Below are 18,472 nucleotides of genomic sequence, written 5' to 3'. Positions count from 1 at the left end.
GGGCAAACTATGTGTAGTGGACAAATTATGCAGCTTTTTCCGGTTTGTGAAATGTCCACACACAAGATAATGACTTATTCATGATTTGAAACTGCTTGGATTCCTCTTTATGTATGTATATTATGCTATGGATCGCTTGCAAACTGTTTCCCGTACAAATTTGGTGTGTGTGGTATGGTTGTTCCCCTCATTTCCAAGTAATTGAGATTTGTTGGATCGATCCTTTTGTAAACATGAGTGACAGACATCATTGATCCTCTAATTTGCTTGCAAAGGGGGGCGAGGCAGGAGTCCTTTATCACTTGCTCCTCTTCCATGTTTGGTATGTAATGCTTTGCTAGGATTTCTTCTACCCACATATATAGAATTATTCCAGGTAACTTCCCATTTTTAGCACCTTGTAGGTTTCTCTTTTGCTCTTCGCATCCACAGTCGGCTTCCTAAGGTAGGATAGTCCCAAGATTCCTCATTCTGGAGTGAGTTTGTAGCATTAATTCAGTTCTCTTACAAGATACAGTATAACTATAGGTTAATCTGACAGCCAAGAGAACCTCTCCTCTTTGTGTTTGTTTCAGTGGAATATGTGACTCTTCCAGATCTCCCATTCCAACCGTGATCCTTTTGTACTAGTTCATTTAACTTGTCCCCCTATTTATCCCAGTTACAACAATGTTTGGTGGCAGTTATTGATCTCTTTACAAATCCAAATATTGTTGTAATCAAGGTAGAGGATTATATTAATCCAAATAAAACAAAATAAAACGCTCTCTATGTTTGACAGTGGGAGATACTGAAGAGTAACATACATCAAAATGTAGCTTCCTTGGCAAGGGGTTAGATGGCATGCTGTGAAATGTCCAAGAACCATCACAAGGCTTGTACTGATATGCAGGAGGAACAGTGTTTTGTTATATGGAGTGAGCGAGAAACCCACAATGTTTTTATCCTTTGTTGCAGATTGGCCATGTGGAAGGACAGCCAGAGAGGAAAGGAGTCTTCCCGGTGTCCTTTGTGCACATTTTGTCAGATTAATCAAATTCAAAACTTGAGCATTGCACATCCTTCATGCAAGACAGGCTTTTTAGCAAAAGCTAACGGCTGCTGCCTCCCTGTAATCCTGTGCACAATTGTATATATAGCTGCTGTTACAAAATAAGAATTCGTTTAAGGTTCACCTCATGAGGTGAATTATATGTATTGTAAATATACTGTGTTATTCTGCCTTTGCCAGTATTATGGTAGCCTTGGAACCTGGCATGCCTTATTGGGTTTGCTGAAGCCATCCTTGGCATCTAGCACTTACATCTCTGTCTATGCTGTTAAAAATGTGTATCAACTGCCAGCTTTCCAAACATAGGTTTCCATCAACCATGTAACTTTGTAGAAATGACTGTTCCTAAGAACTCAGTATTCTCAATTATATAATTAGCAGAGTTAAGATTCTGTTTTCAAAGTGAATGGTTTTGGCCCACTTTAAAACCCATCTACAATTAAGAGTACACAGTTTAAAGCTATGAAGCCCACTTTGGTATTGATTAAAGAAAGTGCTCAGTTAAATTTAAGTTTGAAAGCAAAAGGAATATTCACTGACTTTATAGAAAAGCAGTAGCATTTGATGATGTGCACACAGCATTTCATGCTTATATTATGTGGACTTATGCCAAAATCTGATTGCAGTTTCCCTGTGATATTACCTCACTTTAAGACAGTTACAAATTACTTCCATCTGAAAATTTATTTTGATAAAAATTAGTCATACTGTCTTTCCTTATATGTATGTGAAATTTGCTGAAGGTTTTTCACTGAATTTTCAGTAACCAAGGACTTCTAGAAAATATTACACTGTTTATATTATGCATGCATTTAAAACAGTGGTTCTCAACCTGTTTATCATTGTGGGCCGCATATGTGGCCCAAAATGTGTTATCTAGGCCGCAAGTTGAGAACCACAGCACTCCCCACAGACCCACTGCCACCTGCCCAGAGACCCCTCCACAGAATGTGGCCAGGAGTGGAGTCCTGGGCAGGGGGTCAGGTGGCAGGGACCCCAGACCTTGCTGTGCGGAGCTGGGCAGTGCATGGCCGGGTGGCTGGGCACACAGGCAACAGCTCGGACCCCAAACCCATGGGGTAGCCCCCGGATCCCAGACCCCATGGGGTCAGCCTGTAGCCCTGGAGTTTGTAGGGCTGGGCAGAAGCTCCGGATCCAGGACTCTGCAGGGCCAGCCAGCAGCCCTTGATCCCAGACTGTACGGGACTGGTCAGCAGCCCCGGACCCCTGCCACACAAAACTGGCCAGTGATGTCAACTCCACCCAGGCCAACCAGCCCAAACTCTGCCACACTGGGCGGCCAGGCAGCTGGGAACCCAGACCCAGCCGCACGGCCCAGGGGCCTTTAGCACACAGATGGGCCACCTGCAGGTTGAGAACCACTGATTTAGAATCTTACTTGAAACCTGTCCTTTGTACAGGAATAGTACTGTAGTCACATAGCTAAGTTGGAACAAAAGAACATTTTAATTTGATAACTATTCAGATTGAAATGTGAGCTTGCAACAGTATTTATTTATAGCTAATTGGCTGTCTTTGAAAATCACTTATTTTAAAAAAATGTCTTCAGCTTTGCTGAAGGTTATAATTAACGAGTGTAAAATTTCCTCAGTGTTACTGTCTGGATAAATTTAAACTATTACAGTATAAAAAATTGTTTAGGAAATCGGAGTGAAAGGTTGACCTTTCATGCAGTTTGTCAGGCTATTAATTATAGAAACTAATCACTAGTATCAAGCTGTATATTAACTGTCTTCATTAAACTGTCTTTGTATTTCATAGTCTTAACTCCAAGCACCAGCCAACAAACACATTACCATAAAATTAATTTCTAATAAGTCTTTGGAAGAATGCGCTTGACTTCTGGTAGCGTCAAAGTTGTTATAAAATTGCATTAGTGAAAAACACATTCCTTGCAGTGAATTCACTTAGTCTCCTTTTTTTCTAATCACAACATTTAATGTATTATTAAAAACATTAATTGACTTCATTTTCTATATCATTTTTAATTTTGGAACAGAATAAAATTGTCTGTGATCAGATAACTGTATTGATCAGGTTCTATGATTTTTCATATGTAGGACTGGTATTATATTGCTTAAAATGTTACTTTGGCAACAGTACATATTACTAATATTTTACAGCAGACGGTCTTGCTACATAGGACAATTTTTCATTTCATAAAAGCACAACTCAAAAAAACCTTCTGAAAGTTTTCATTTTTAGTGTAGTTTTACAAGGCTGTAGTCAGTGAATATTTAATTCTATTTATATGGTTATGAGAACTTTAAATATCAAATAAACCTTGCATGAAAAAAATATTCCAAAATATTTATCAACTGTTACTGGAAAGTGGCTTTTAAACTATTGCTTTATCAGTGTCATGACAAAAGTGTATTAAAAAACAAATACACCGGTGAGTGAGCCTGTTCACATCTAATCCACAGTGTTATCAGTATCAGTATTTCAGACTTGTACTGTTTTTTTAATGGAGAGCAGTCAAGACCTGAGTTTATTTAGCATTCCATTTTATCCATTAATACAATGTTTTAAGTTGCATTAAACAAAGAAAAACTATTCACTTTTGTGGTCAAGTGTATTTTTAAGTGATCTAAAAATAATCTTGTAAAAGCTAAACACATAAGGAAAACCTAGACATGTAAAATGATGTAGAAGCAAATGTCTATTCTTTTGTACACTCTCTGCAGTAGTATACATAGGCATTGTTAAAATGAGATTAGTTCCATCAGGAACAAGGGTTCTGTTTGTTCTAGCTTATTGTGGGTCATAGGACATCTAAAATTCATTGTGTGTTATATCAATTGAGTTTAAGTACAATATATTTAAACTCAATGAGCCACTATCTGCAATTTTGTACATGAAATAGTATTTGGAAAGTTTAGATCTTTATAGACAAATAGCTAATAATTAGTTTTTTTTTCCCCTGGGATGAGGATGTTCTGCAAATGATGTCTTATTTTACTGTTGAACAGCAATTGCTATTTATTTTTTTTATTACATAATACATCAACATGTTGTATAGAAATCAGATTTGGTAGTGCCAGTAGTTAAAATTTTGACTTTTCATTTGAATGTTAAGATCAAACATCAGTACACTTGTCTATTCACATGTATTTAAATGTGACAGTTTTTGAGTACTGTATGTGTTAATTTCTACTTTTTTAATATTTAAAATTGCTTTGAAATAAATGTATTCAGTTGATCCCAGACATCTGAACAAGGCCCTTTTGTCAGTTGGAATCTCCTGTAGGAGGAACGTCTACATCTCACGTAGGTGGCTTTTGAGAGAGAACTCATTTTAAGCTATTGAGTAGAGCGCTGAATTATCAATATAAGTATTCATTAAGTTGATAATACATGTGTATGTGTAACCTATTTGTGAAATATGACTGCACTTAGTTTTATCCTAAAACTTTTAGCTACTATGTGCTAGTATCAAAATACACTCATTCTTTCCTGCATGGAATTAAGCTTCTCTGATGGCCCAATCAGCTTCTGCAGAATAAAGTGTTAATATTTTAAAAAATGACTAGCCCTTCTGATTGTAAAGAAAAAAATTCAAAATGTGCCCTAACAGAGTGCTATCTTTCTGTGGCTGCAGATAGACTGAAAGTTCATAGCTCTTTCAGAGATACTGGGTCACATTGATATCTGGAGCCCAGCAGTCATTTAAATTATTTTTAACTATTTCATAGCTGATTATTTTAGCAGGGAAACCCAACTACTATGGAACTTCTGGTGTTGTATCTATTGCCTCTCTATCTTTAGATTCTGTAATGCACTGGGAAAAGCCCCCTGTTAAACAGTACTTCAGTGATATTAGAGAGGTTTGGGCAGGGGGATGGAGCGGTTGCTAGGATTCAAAGGGAAGTAATTGGTTATGAATCCACAGTAAAGGTGACTTGCAAAGGGAAAAAAATCACTTTTCTTCCATCTATACAAAAGAATGGATTTTTTTTTCTGTTTTTTTTCCCAACCTGAGAGATCAGATTCATTAGGTAAATTGGGTTGAGGCTGTATGGTGATTCCTGTGCTCCAATTATCCTAATAGTGGCCAGTAACTCATTACTTCAGAGAAAGATGCAAGAACCTCTGCAGCAAGTAATTATGGGATAACCTGCCCATAGGGAAAAAAATCCCTTCTAACCCTCAATAATGTGAGAGACTACACCTGGCAACATGATTTTTGCAAAATTTTTGTTCAATATTTACTGTAACTCTGGACATTTGTTATCCATATAAACATACACTATCTTTGCACTGATATCTTGGTCTTACTGATATCCCATATAAGACATTTCCTTTTAATAGCCTTGAATTGCTACTTCCCTGACCTGTTCACAGTGAGGTTGACATTCTCTCATCCTTTGAGTTAAAGGAAAGCAGTGTTTGACTCTTTCACGACTTGTGCTAATAGTTTGGGCTCTTGAGTTCATAGGTATTTTAACAAAATTTTAAACAGTCATAATTCCAGTATCCCTCCCATACCTTGGCCAAAACAAAACAGGGTGTGCACAACATGAGGTTTCCAATTCAAGAACAGTTAGTTTTTGACAGATGGTGTAGAGGGTCTTTGAATCCTCCTTCAGCAAAAAAGTACAGGCAGTTTCCTGCTTAGAGCTCAAATGTTTTAAGTAGGCCTGCCCTCTCCTTGCACAAGAAAGTGAATATTTGTTCACTCAAATTCCTCAGGCTGCTGTTCAGATTTGTATGATCTGCTTGCCCTTTCAATACCAGCAAAGAAAATGGAAGCTTTAAGCTGAACAATGATTGGCTGATCAGTAGCAATCAGTGACTAGGTTCGCATGCTGAGCAGTAAGCCTGCTATAAATATAGACTAAATCTAATCCTTAATATTTACTGTATTCACTTAAAGCCTATTGGACAGATTAGCTACTGAAAGATAAAGGGTTAAAAGTTTGCAATTCAATAGTGGAGGCTGCTCAGTAAGAAAATAAATCCTTCAAGCCACTTCCCCCAAAGTAGTCAGTCATATGCTACATTTCAAATGGCCGAGTTAGAACAAGAAGAAAGTATGTCCATGAAGTGCACTTGAGGGAGAGCCCTCAAGTGTTTAAAGACCTGCTGTGCATGTGCACAGTGAGCACTAATCATCCTTCAACTTCAGGAAACATGAATACTGTTAATTAGTGGATAGATATATCTAAGCCCTAACTAAAAATGCACTGACTACTGGACACTAATTTGTGACATGTAAGTCTTCTTAAAATACACCAACATTGTTATACTGCAAAACACTGGAGAGGCCCTGAGACTGCTGGGCCGTACATTCTAACAAGGCTACAGGTTCAGGATAGTGTAGAAGTTGCTAGTATTGCACCACCACAGGCTTAAAGCTTAAGGGTTGACTAGTTCAAGATTTTGTTCCTAGAGTATGTGTGATAAGCACAGTTAGTGGGAACTTATACCAGTGGACTTTGCTGGTGACTTGAAGTTGAGATATTGAAGCTAAACATTAACACTTTGTAAACAGCTGTTAGCATAATTTTACTTCCTTGCACCTGTCACAAACAAGAGATTAAACCAGTTGTGCGCTAGTACTAACCTAATGTACATGATTACAGGACAAATGGCAGCTGGTCTAGGAACTGCAAATTGACCAGAACCACCCCTCTACTTTTTACTCCTATTTCACTTAGGCTCATCAGTAAAGTTTGACTGCAAGCATTTTAAACTTGTCTGCATTTGTAGACAGTTTAGAAGATTCCATTTATCAGATCAGCACCTACAAAGTCTTAACTGTTCTCCTGCCCCATCAGAAAAGCCCCCTTGCAAGACTAGGCCACAATCCCAGATATAGCTTCCTAGCCAAGAGTGGAGGATTAGTCTAGCCACAGGTGCCTATCTTTATCAAGTAAGCTTGTAACAAAGGTGCACAAGTTGAAGACAGTTATCTTAGGTTAACAGCTGTGAAAAATTAACTCTAATCACAGGTAAACTAAAGCTGCTAGACTTGTAACACAAAGATATTTTGCCTATTTATTCCAAGAACACCTAAGCCAGCCGGCCCAAACTTGAAGGTCATGCCTTGCCCCCACCCCAGGGCCAGGGACTAGCTGTGGGTGGATGCAGACAGGGGTTGTGGGGCCAGGAGTAGGGCTGCAGTGGGGGCTGGCAGCCATGTGTGGGTCCACCACCAGCCAGGAAGAGACATGCCAAAACTAGGGTCAGGGCAGTGCTCCTTCCCCTCCCCCTTTGGGGACTGGCCTAGACTGCCATACCACACATGCCCTGCATACTTCTCCTCAGGAGCATGCTTCACACCTTGGGGACCTCTGACCTAAGCCATAGTACACCATTAGTGAGAACTATAGGCTGGACTTTAGTTAAGGAATATCAGTAATTAGAAGGGATACTAAACAAAGTGTTGCTTGTAAAAGGTACAGTAATACCTTGTTAGGCTGCTTCAGTTTCACTGGCATTTGACACTAGAGGAGGGCAGGAGTAAGAGTTTGGTCTCTTCAAGATTAAAATTAAGGAAGACTTTTGAAAGAGAACCCTAAAGGATACTGGAGTGGAGACATTTTTCTAGAAGCTTAAAATAAGGAAAGAGGCACCATGTTGTGTCTCAAGTGATTTCTTTATTAAACTAGATGCAGGCCTCTGAGATGAAGAGGCTTTTAATGTTCAAATAACGTTGCTGGCTCTGAACCAAACCATAAAAAACAAACAATCATCCCAATTTGGAGTTAAGCAAAACAAGAAGTCCATCTCAAATTAACCTTATTACATTAAAGGTATCTTTCAATTAAATTGGCTTTAAGCAAAAACAAAAAAAGGAACCCATTTCACTTAATAAGCAGAGCTTTCTGCGCCTGTTTTCTAGTGACACCCACAGGCTTCTTTTCCACAGATTTGATGACTCCAACTGCAACAGTCTGCTTCAAGTCCCGAGCTGCAAAGCGACCTGAAATGAAGTTAAATATTTTAGTTGCCTTTCAAACCAAGTAAGTGGTACTACTGTTTATATTCATGCAGTCACTTTGTACTTCCTCCAGCCCCCTACTCCCATCTGTCATCTTATGAGGTTTAAGTTCTTTGGGGTAGGGACCATCTTTGGACAGTATTAACCAATGGAGTCCAGTCATGGACTAGGCCCCAAGTGTTACAATTCAAGCAGTTCAGGCTGCTAGGCCACCTTTAGTGCAGTAACAGTCTGTTTATTTAGGTTGCTTAGCTGAAGTCTGCAGTTTACAGTCAGCTTCTACTTCCCTGCTCAGTCCATCAAAATACCATGATAAACAGACAATGGAAATGGAAGCTCCTAGGGTTTAGCTAAGGTGACTCATCACATCCTGTGTATGTGATTAGTAGCAAATAGGTAGAGCGGACTTGACTTCAGACACTTGCCTAAAGGGGGATAGTCAAAAAACCTCTCCACACACAGAGGCTTCTTAGGTACAAGTCTGACAGTAGCAGAGTCTCCAGACTTCAGCACGGAAGGATTGTCCTCCAGCTTCTCCCCAGATCGACGGTCAATCTTCTCAAAGAGCTCAGCAAACTGGCAGGTGACATGAGCAGTGTGACAGTCTACCACTGGGGAGTAGCCAGCCTTGATAAAGCCAGGATGATTCAGGATGATCACCTAGGATCAACAGAGGTGTTTGTTCCATGAACAGAGGATCTGTGCTTTAAGAGTTCCCTAACCCTCTCATTGCTGTTTTAAATGCCCAGACATTTATGGAGAGCAGTGCCCTCAAATTTGGGCACCAGATACTGCTAGAAGCTGCCTAAGCCAACAGACACCAACACTGGGGAGGAGTGTCTGTAGTAATTACTATATTCTGCAGAGTCCAGTCCGACTCCCCTAACCTTCTCCCCACACCATTCCAAACCTGCCAATGGTGCTACCAAAGGTCACACCCCCGCAAGAACTGTGGCCTCCCTGCTGCACACACGAGAGGCCAACACCCTATGAACCATGTAAGCCCCACAGAAGCAAGTCTCTGCACCTGAGCAGTGAAGTGGGCTGCTGCTGTTGGGGGGTCACTCCTGGAGTTGCCAGCTACATGGCCCCGTCTCAAGTTCTTGACTGCAATGTTCTTTATGTTGAAGCCCACATTGTAACCAGGAAAAGCCACCTGCAGTGGCTCATGGTGCATTTCAATGGTTCTGACTTCTGCTGAGAGGTTTGCAGGAGCAAAGGAGATGTTCATGCCTGGCTTGAGGATGCCTGTCTCTATCTTTCCCACTGGTACTGTGCCAATTCCTGGGAGGAGACAAGGGAAGACCAAGTCAGAGCTGACTGTGGAAAGCCCATAACCAACACAGCAAGCAGACCAGTTAGTTTGAAGGAGGGTGGAGTATCCTGCCAAGGATGATGGAGGGAGAGTCCCCTCAGAAGTGTTTCCTTCATGAAGTTGAGCCTTTGCTATTCTGGCCTTGATTAGTGAAGAGACCATCACCCAGTATGCTTTATGTAGGATCTGGGCCCTGCCCCCAGAGGACCAGTCAATCATCTCAGAGACCCCCCTTACAGAACCCAGCTGTAGATCAGCATATCCCAGGTCCCATTCCTGCCTGGACTGACCTCCGATCTTGTAGACATCCTGCAGAGGCACCCTTAGGGGTTTGTTACTGGGCCGCACAGGAGGCAGGAGAGAATCTAGTGCTTCCAGGAGTGTCTGCCCCTTCCCAAAGCCTTCCTTCCGTTTGACCTTCCAGCCTTTGAACCACGGCATCTGCAGGGGGAAGCCAAGGAGATCCAGCATGGGGCTGGGACCCGAGGTCTGGCTGTTAGCCCCAGCAGAACGGCTGTTCCCCCTGGACTCACCCTAAAGGGTGCCCATAGGGCTTGTCCCTTCCCCACATGGCTGCAGCACTCAGCACTTCACCTCACCATCCACAGCTCCAATTGCGTGGCACCTCTGGCCCAGGAAGCAGAGCCCAGCTCCTTCCCTCCTACCCACTGGGCATGGCAGAGGGCCCCGAGCTCTGCTGGAAGGGAGCAGCCCCTGCGCGGAACTGAGCCACATGGCTCCCTCCCACCAGCAGCTGCTGCCCTGAGCTCCCTCCCGCTATGGATCCCCCACCTTGGGGCTGGGCAGGGTGACGTTCTCGCCGGCCCAGCCGGACACCGGCACGCAGGGCACCGCGGCCGGGCTGTAGCCGATCCTGCGCAGGTAGAGGCTGACGCCCCGCACCACCTCCTCGAAGCGCCGCTGGCTGTAGGGCGGCTCGGTCAGGTCCATCTTGTTGACGCAGAGCAGCAGCTGCTTGACGCCCAGGGTATAGGCCAGCAGGGCGTGCTCGCGGGTCTGCCCCTGCCGGGACACGCCGGCCTCAAACTCCCCGGGCGCGGCCGAGACCATCAGCACCGCGGCGTCCGCCTGGGGCAGAGAGGGGCCGTGTGAGGGCGGGGGTCGCTCCGTGCGCCCCGCGGGGCTGCAGCCCGCCCAGCCCCAGCTCAGCCCGGGCCCGGATCGGGGCCGCTCCGTGCGCCTGGCGGGGCTGCAACCCGCCCGGGCCCAGCTGAGCCCGGGCCCGAGGCAGGATCAGGGCCGCTCCGTGCGCCCGGCGGAGCTGCAACCCGCCCAGCCCCTCTAACACCGCCCCCAGCTCAGCCCAGGGCACGATCGGGCCGCTCCATGCGCCCACGGGGCTGCCACCCGCCCACCCCATGTAACACTGCCCCCGGGGCAGGATCGGGGCCGCACCGCGCGCCCGGCGGGGCTGCAACCCGCCCAGCCCCCAGCTCAGCCTGGGGCAGGATCGGGGCCGCTCCGTGCGCCCGGCTGGGCTGCAACCCGCCCAGCCCCAGTTGGGCCCGGATCGGGGCCGCTCCCTGCGCCCAGTGGGGCTGCAACCCGCCCAGCCCGAGCTGGGCCCGGGCCCGGATCGGGGCCGCTCCGTGTGCCCGGTGCGGCTGGAACCCGCCCAGCCCCTCTAACACCGCCCCCAGCTGAGCCCGGGCCCGAGGCAGGATCAGGGCCGCTCCGTGCGCCCGGCGGGGCTGCAACCCGCCCAGCCCCAGCTGGGCCCGGATCGGGGCCGCTCCGTGTGCCCGGTGCGGCTGGAACCCGCCCAGCCCCTCTAACACCGCCCCCAGCTCAGCCCGGGGCAGGCTGGGGCCGCTCCTCCGCCGGGGGCACCTGCCGTACCGCCCCCGGGGCGAGGGAGGGGCCCGGCAGCCGGGCCCCGCTACCTGGGAGGTGCCGGTCAGCATGTTCTTGATGAAGTCGCGGTGGCCCGGCGCGTCGATGATGGTGATGGAGAAGCGGCGCGTGTGGAACTTCCACAGCGAGATGTCGATGGTGATGCCCCGCTCCCGCTCCACCTTCAGCTTGTCCAGCACCCAGGCGAACTTGAAGGAGCCTTTCCCCACCTGCGGGCGAGCAGCGCGGCGCGGCGGTCAGGGCGCGGGGGGACGGACCGCTCAGCCCCCGGGCCTGCAGCCGCGCCGCTGGGGGCTCCGTGCGCCGGGGAAGGGCGACCCCGCAATGGGGCCAGAAGGGGGCAAGTGTACCTGGCTAGCCGCGGCCTCCAGCTTCTCCAGCAGCCGGGGCTCCAGCCCCCCGCACTGGTAGATGAGGTGGCCAGTGGTGGTGGATTTACCCGAGTCCACGTGGCCGATGATCACGATGTTCATGTGGATCTTGCGAACCGGCTCTGGCTCCGGCTCCCCCATTCTCCCGCGATCGTTGGAGGCGCCTCTGCCCCTGGCTCCGCCTTTATAGGGCGCGCTGATGGGCGCGGGTCCGCACCTGCTGGGCCAGGCCGCCCCCCTCAGGGCCGCAGCAGCGTTTCAGGCACCGCTGGGCTCTCAGGCCCCTCTGACGCCCTGTGTTGTGCTGCTGCTGCCTCTGCCCAGAGGGCAGCTTCCCGCCAGGGTGCAAGGCTGCTGTCCCCCTGTTGGGCTAGTGCTCCGGGGCGAGCATGTACCTGGAAAGTTACTTAAAAGAGAAAAGCAGCTCAAACCCTGCCAAGCTGGCCCCAGGTAATAGCTGCCCTTGTCTTTGTTCCCAAAGAGAATAACTGGATCTTCTTCTCACAGGCAACTTCACGGGGGATTTTTCCAGGTTAGCTGAGTCTCCCTCCCCCATGATCACTGGCGGTTCCTGCTGTCCTCTCAGAGATTTTAGGGCCTGAAGGGATGGACCATCATGATTATCCAGTCCATGGGTTGGCAACCTTTCAGAAGTGGGGTGCCCAGTCTTCAGTTATTCACTCTCATTTAAGGTTTTGCGTGCTGGTAATACATTGTAACGTTTTTAGAAGGTCTCTTTCTATAAGTCGATAAGATGTTACTAAACTATGGTTGTATGTAAAGTAAATAAGGTTTTTAACACATTTAAGAAGTTTCATTCAAAACTAAATTGAAGTGCAGAGCCCCCCAGACCGGTGGCCAGGACCCAGGCAGTGTGAGTGCCACTGAAAATCAGCTTGCATGCCGCCTTCGGCACCCGTGCCATAGGATGCCTACCCCTGGTCTAGTCTGACCTCCTGACATCTGTAGATGTCATCATTATAATTAACTAAAAGAAATTGAATCTTCCAAAGCCCACTGATCCAGTCCGTAATTGATTTTCAGTCAGAGGAGGCTAGAATTTCATGGAAAGTCAGACTCTTCCTTGGGTATTTGCTAGAGTACTTTCTTCACTATAACCATATTAAGGCATTGCCCTGTGTTCTTTCTGGTATTAAAGTGACATAATTTCAGCCCAACATTTACATTTTTTAAAAATCATGGAGCCCAGTTCCTGGGATATTTTTACCCTTTTAATAAAGATGGTTTGTCAGTGGATTTCAATAGTCCCCTGCACTGTTTGCCACCAATCATAGGTGCAGTGTGCTAATGCATAGACCTAGAAGATGAACACAACAAAGGTCCTGTTCCTACCCTTCTGTGTCACTGGGCCCTAGAGTGGAGATATGGGTCTGTCAGCATGGAACTGATTGCAGAATTGGGGCCTAAAGAACAACAGACACCCCTATTCTCATTTTCCAAACTGGAGACAATGAAAGTCCAATATGAAATAAAGAGCATACGAGATGGGAAGTAGACTAGATTGGAAACATATTGTAATGTTAAAGCTCTAACATGAGTAAGGGGTTTCTTAAAATGTCATTTTAGCATGACTGTGTCTTTCTTACACATTTTACATACAATCTACTGCTAATATTTATATAGATTGCTGGCTCTTTGGGGCAGGGATCCTATGTTTGTTCTGTGTTGTACAGCACCTAGCACAAGGTGGTCCTGGTCCATGATTAGGGCTCCTGGCTGCTACCGTAATGCGAATGATATCAAAGTAATATAACTGAGTAAACTAAGGAAGCATCAAGTACAGTCCTTTCTCCTTAGACCCTTTAATTATCATAGCCAAGGTACTGATACTGCAAGCTGATCATGTAGCAGGATAGTCCAGTGGTTAGGGCACTGTGCTAGAACTTGGAAGACAGGTTCAGTTCCCTCTAGTGTGACAGTAAACAAGATTTTCAAAGCTATTTATGTCCTTAATTGGCATTGCAATCCATGGGAGTGAGGTTCCTTTGCAAATCTAAGCCTTAGCTTCTCTGCCTCAGGTCACATCTGTAAAATTGGAACAATATTTCTTCCTTACTTCACAGAGGAGTTGTGAGAATAAGTCCATTCATGATTATGAGCTCGGATGCTATGGTGAAAGGGGCCATATAGGAATGATACATGGGCAGTTTGCAAGTGTGGGAAAGTATTTACTATGAACCTTAGCCTCTGATGCTGTGATTGGATCCACATAGGCTGATACTGGCAACTGCAGAACCCCACTGAAGTCAGTGGAGATCTACAAGGGCTGTACCTATTGCAGGATCAGAGCCCATGTAAATTATCCTTATTTAGGCAGCACTGGTAGTAACATTCATAGCTAAGGTTCCTTAACACTTTCCTTTAGAAGACCCTGTTTTCACTTGTACATAGCTTTGCCAAACTTTAACTGTTTGGCTGAAATTTTCCATACCAGATATCTGCCTCAGGTTGAACTGTTTTTGGAAAGTTTCAGCAAAATGGTCGGAGAAGATTAGAGAAAAATGTAGCCTTATCCATGTTAAAAAAAAATTATTGCATAATTTATATAGCACTAGGTGTGTGCAGGGCACTTTACAGACTTATAAGAGGACAGCGCTGTACCTCAAAGACTTTACAATCTAGGTATTACTTATAGCTGCTATTTTTGTTCATATATTGTTAATGCTTCTTAAAAATCTCTTTAAATGACTTGAAACCAACTCACAGTGAACATAGTGTTTCTAACCACACATTCCTGTCTCTGTAAGCCTATTCTGCTCTCACAAGATTGGTTATGTCCTCCTGTATCTTGTCTTATATAAAGTTGCATCAGGGTTTGCTGGATCAAGGCCTAACATTGTAAACTCTTCAGAGCAGGGACTGTCTATTAGCATATGTGTGTGCTCTGCCTAGCACAATAGAGCCCCAATCCTGATCAAGGCCTCTGAGTGTTGTTGTTTTATTACGAAACTGGCATCAGAATAAGATGCTGGGGTCTGACATCACTGTTCTTGGTTGGGGAGTGGCATGGGGTGAGTACCATGAAGTTCTTAACTACCATTAAGAACTTGGTTTTATTTTGTATGCAGAAAAGAATATCCAACATGTCCTGCGAACCTTGAACTTTAAACACAGGAGTGGTCCCACTGAAGTCAATGGAAATACTCATGTACCTACAATTAAGCGCGTGCATAAGTGTTTGCAGAATTGAGAAATATTTTGGTGCCAGGTTGTTTCTTTGCTGTTCCCACAATGCTACGGTTTCATGATCTTTTATCTGCTACAATGAATTAACAAACTAGGGGCCTGATTCTGCCACACATACTCACAAGGAGTCATCTGTGGCTCCCATTTGTATCAGTGGGACTGTTTAAGAAGCAAAGTGCAGCTCCACGAGGAAGGGTGACATGATAGAATTCTCCTGGATTTCTAGAGCTCTGTGTGATCCTGGTTACATCAGCCATTGTGCTGGAGGACACAAGCTGTACAGAGCTACCCTGACTTCTGCTGCCAGAAGAGAGAGGAAAAGCCAGGGGGGCTGGTAATATTTCTTTAATAGAAAAGCTTTCAAGAGGGTATAATAAATGAGAAGAAAAATTAAAACTGCAGGTTGCAGTTGATAGTGTCTCAATTGGTGACTGCCTGTATGCAGGCACTAACCCCTGTGTGTTAATGTGTCTATCACGTGATCCTTCCTTTTCAGTTGTGGTTTCACTTGTAGCATTTACTTATACCAGTCCTGTACTCTGGCTTGGTGCTAAGGCAGTAATACTCAAGCATGCAAAAAAAGACTTGACATTTATAGCTCGAGCCCTGTGAACAGCAAAACCAGCCAATTGAGTCTCTAACGCTGCTCTGTAAAGCCAGCACTAAACCTCTGATTGCCTTCTGCTCTGATCCTGCAAACACTTACACCTGGGACAAATTTAATACAGCTGAGGAATACCATTGAGTTCAATCTCTGACTCAGCTATTGATCCCGATTCAGTAAATACTTAAGTGAATGCTTCTATTTAGGCATGAGTTTATGTACCATTGATTTCAGTGGGATTTAAGCACATTTAAAGTTGAGCACAAACTTAAGTGTTTTGTTTAATAGGGATGAACTTAATCACATGCTTAAGGTTTCTCCTAGATGGGAGCCTATCTCCATAAAATTAGCTGTGCACTTAAGAGTCTGAAAGGTGGGGTTTATTTCAACCCCATTCTGCTCACTGGGTATTAACTCCTGCAAGCATGTAGCCTGACAGGTAATGAGAGAAGCTGGAATCCATGACAGGCAGTGCTACTATTTCATTACATGTATGACTTGGTGGTCCCATAAACATTCACAAGAACCACCTTCAAGGGATGCTTAGAGCCTCATTTTCAGATCTGCTAAACACTCTCATTTGGCTTATTTTTCCTCTCACTGTAATGTAAAACAGGAGCAATACCATTGAAGTTAATGGATTAGGCCAGTGTATGTGAGAAGAGAATCAGGCTCCTTGGCTTCAGGTGGAGCTGTGGGTGCTCAGCAGCTGTGAAAATCAGACCCTCAGTGGGTGCATTCAGGTGAGTGGGAAAAAAATTTCAGAGTCTAGTTGCAGTGTGGGTTATTCTTCCGTCTGAGAAACAATGAATGGGACTTTACTATCACCCATGTGAGTGTACTTGTAGTATCACTACAAGTGAAATAAATCCAGCATTAAACAAATGCTTTCTATTGCACTTCTCGCCTGAAGATCTGGTAGTGCTTTACCAATGCTAAACTTCACCGCACCATCCTGCAAGGTGCTCAGTGCTAGTCAACTCCCAGTGGGAGTTAGGGGGCTTTGTACTTCCAGGAGTTGCTCAGCAGCTGCAGGATCAAATCCTTAGCGTGATAGGTCACCACCGTGAGCGCTCCCTGCTTTCTGAGCTGTGTGTGAGGGGGGAATTTCTGCTTCCATGCTGCACATGCACCGACCAGCTCATGTACATCCTTGCAGGGTTTGTAAAGAATCTGCCTTTTCTGACAGGCAGGGCAGTTGAGCTTTTCAAAGGTAAACAGGGTTTCCTCTTCCTCCCCCGTGTGTCTCTTCCTTTTATAGTTATTTTTCATGCTGCCGCTGCCTCTTTGCAAACCTGTGGCAGTGACGTTGAAACTGACCAACCCGGAAGCCTGGGCTGTAGCCTGTTACTGGTGCAGAAAGCAGCGGTTCCTTTGGCATTTGGCGGCAGCTGCTGCCTCTTCCAGCGGCTCCTTCGCTTCTTGCTCCGCTCCCGGCACAAGGTACCGTGACCTTATTTTATTCAGTGCGATCCGCTTGATTTCCTCGTGCGGCTCTATGCCCAGCGCGGGGAGGGAAGCAGGGAGCTGCTCGGTGGGGGGAAGGATTATTTATAGGGCTGGCATTTTGCAGGGATGTGATGGTGCTTCATCTGTCAGAGTAAGGTGCAAGGAGAAAGCAAATATCCCCCCACCCCCTGGATGTGCGTTTATAGATGGGTGCCTGTGTGTCCTCCATACCCGTTACCGAGACGCTCCCCACACGATGCATATGCATGAAAAGCTTCACCTCTAGCAAGAAATAGCAATGGGAGAAGCCGAGCCAAGCACGTTATTTTGCTCCTGGGTGGATGCGGTGAAAGAAGCAGGGGCGAGAACGTCCCTCCCCCACGCTCCGTTCCACATGGCTCTGCAATGCACAGATGGGCTGTCCATGGGGGGCCAGACGTGTAGTGGCTTGGGATCAACCCCAGCCCGAGACGCGATCCATCTGACATGGGCGGGCGCTATGTCAGCTGAGGGCCAAGAGTAGGACTCCTCCGTAGGTGTGTGAAGATGGCCTGGGGATGAGTGTGGGACTCACCCACCTAAGGGCTATTTCCAGTGCTAGGGCTATTGTGGTGGGCAAAATCATTGGTTTGTTTAATCGAGGTGTCGTTTGGGGCTGGAAAGCAACAGCGACACCCTTGAAGAACTGGGGTGTGGAGTGGGGGGTTAGATCTTTGAACTCTCCTACTTCCTCATAGTGTTAGGCACCCGCCTGTCTTAAAGGGAGACTTCCTCTTTCAGCTTTAAAAAACGTTTATTTCAGGTTTGTGTGTGAGAGAGAAAGAGATGGGGGTGGTTCTGTTTTTAACACTGTCATACAAACCTCTCTGCTAAGTACTCCACATACCATGATATTGAGGGGGGTGGAATACTTTGAACATGGGGCTGCTTCCACCAAAGCCCATCACCTTCAGGAAATGTTGCTTAGCAGGAATGAGACCTTCTGTGCTATCCCTTGCTCCTAGTCCTAGATTGGCTATAATGGAGATAAAAGGACGTTTTCCTTTGATAGCTGGCTTCTGAGTTCCAGCCCCCATGTGGGGGAGCACAGACAACTGGTGATGAGGGAAAGGGATCATAGTAAAGTGGCTTAAGTGCAAAGGATGCAGGCCAGGGTCTATTGTGGTGCTTGTTTTAATTCTCTGGGTTCACACTGGGGGTGGGGTGGGGAGGGAAGGATGAGGTTTTGCAAATGTCAGAATGGTGGAAATTCCACACAGGGAAAACCCAGGACACTTTTATCTCTAGCTGGTAGGTTGATATGGAAAAGTTTTTTTTTATGGCACTGGCATGACTCCCTCCTCCTCTAAAAAGAGACAAACAAGCAGCCCCTGGGCGTGCATGGTGATCTTTCTCTTACACTTGGCACTTGAGTTCCAAATTTCTCTATCTGTTGGAAGAGTACCTATTGGGTTCTGGGAAGTGAGCGGCCAGAAGCCCGCTCACTGCTAAAGGAACTCCCACCCCCAGCCTAAGGGGAGGATCTACAGGACCTCAAAACCCAACTGAGTTCGGGGGACAACTAATAAAGAACAAGGTCAGAGGGTCAAAAGAAGGGAGCCTGATGGGGACACCAAGCAGAGAACCCTGGACA

The 18,472-nt window shown here is 45.9% G+C and overlaps 3 protein-coding genes across 9 annotated transcripts in view; 2 read left to right on the top strand and 1 right to left on the bottom strand.

Moving 5' to 3' along the window:
• Nucleotides 1-4,281, top strand: part of ASAP1 (ArfGAP with SH3 domain, ankyrin repeat and PH domain 1) — a 376,577-nt gene extending 372,296 nt beyond the window's left edge. For all 6 annotated transcript variants that reach the window (XM_030553834.1, XM_030553836.1, XM_030553832.1 and 3 more), the window contains one exon: nt 958-4,281. In XM_030553834.1, the coding sequence (XP_030409694.1) occupies nt 958-1,032 (75 nt within the window). In that variant the 3' untranslated portion in view covers nt 1,033-4,281. The remainder of the gene's footprint in view (nt 1-957) is intronic.
• Nucleotides 4,282-7,674: 3,393 nt separating this feature from the next.
• On the bottom strand, nt 7,675-11,704 carry LOC115645240 (elongation factor 1-alpha-like). Its single transcript, XM_030549613.1, has 7 exons — nt 11,559-11,704; nt 11,238-11,417; nt 10,126-10,422; nt 9,624-9,774; nt 9,046-9,302; nt 8,444-8,678; nt 7,675-8,000 (listed from the first exon to the last, which is right to left on the bottom strand). Exons 1-7 carry the CDS (start codon nt 11,679-11,681, stop codon nt 7,882-7,884), a joined length of 1,362 nt encoding a protein of 453 aa, XP_030405473.1. The 5' UTR covers nt 11,682-11,704; the 3' UTR covers nt 7,675-7,881.
• A 5,045-nt stretch (nt 11,705-16,749) lies between these two features.
• The window catches only part of FAM49B (family with sequence similarity 49 member B), a 148,803-nt gene continuing 147,080 nt past the window's right edge, over nt 16,750-18,472 (top strand). The window contains exon 1 of one of the 2 annotated variants that reach the window (XM_030553826.1): nt 16,750-16,833. The gene's annotated coding sequence lies outside the window, so the exon portion shown is untranslated. The remainder of the gene's footprint in view (nt 16,834-18,472) is intronic. The other variant, XM_030553831.1, reaches the window with a different exon arrangement.

This window comes from Gopherus evgoodei, chromosome 2 (genome assembly GCF_007399415.2).
Source record: "Gopherus evgoodei ecotype Sinaloan lineage chromosome 2, rGopEvg1_v1.p, whole genome shotgun sequence".
NCBI classification, from domain to species: Eukaryota; Metazoa; Chordata; order Testudines; family Testudinidae; genus Gopherus; species Gopherus evgoodei.
This window is presented reverse-complemented; position numbering and strand designations above follow the sequence as displayed.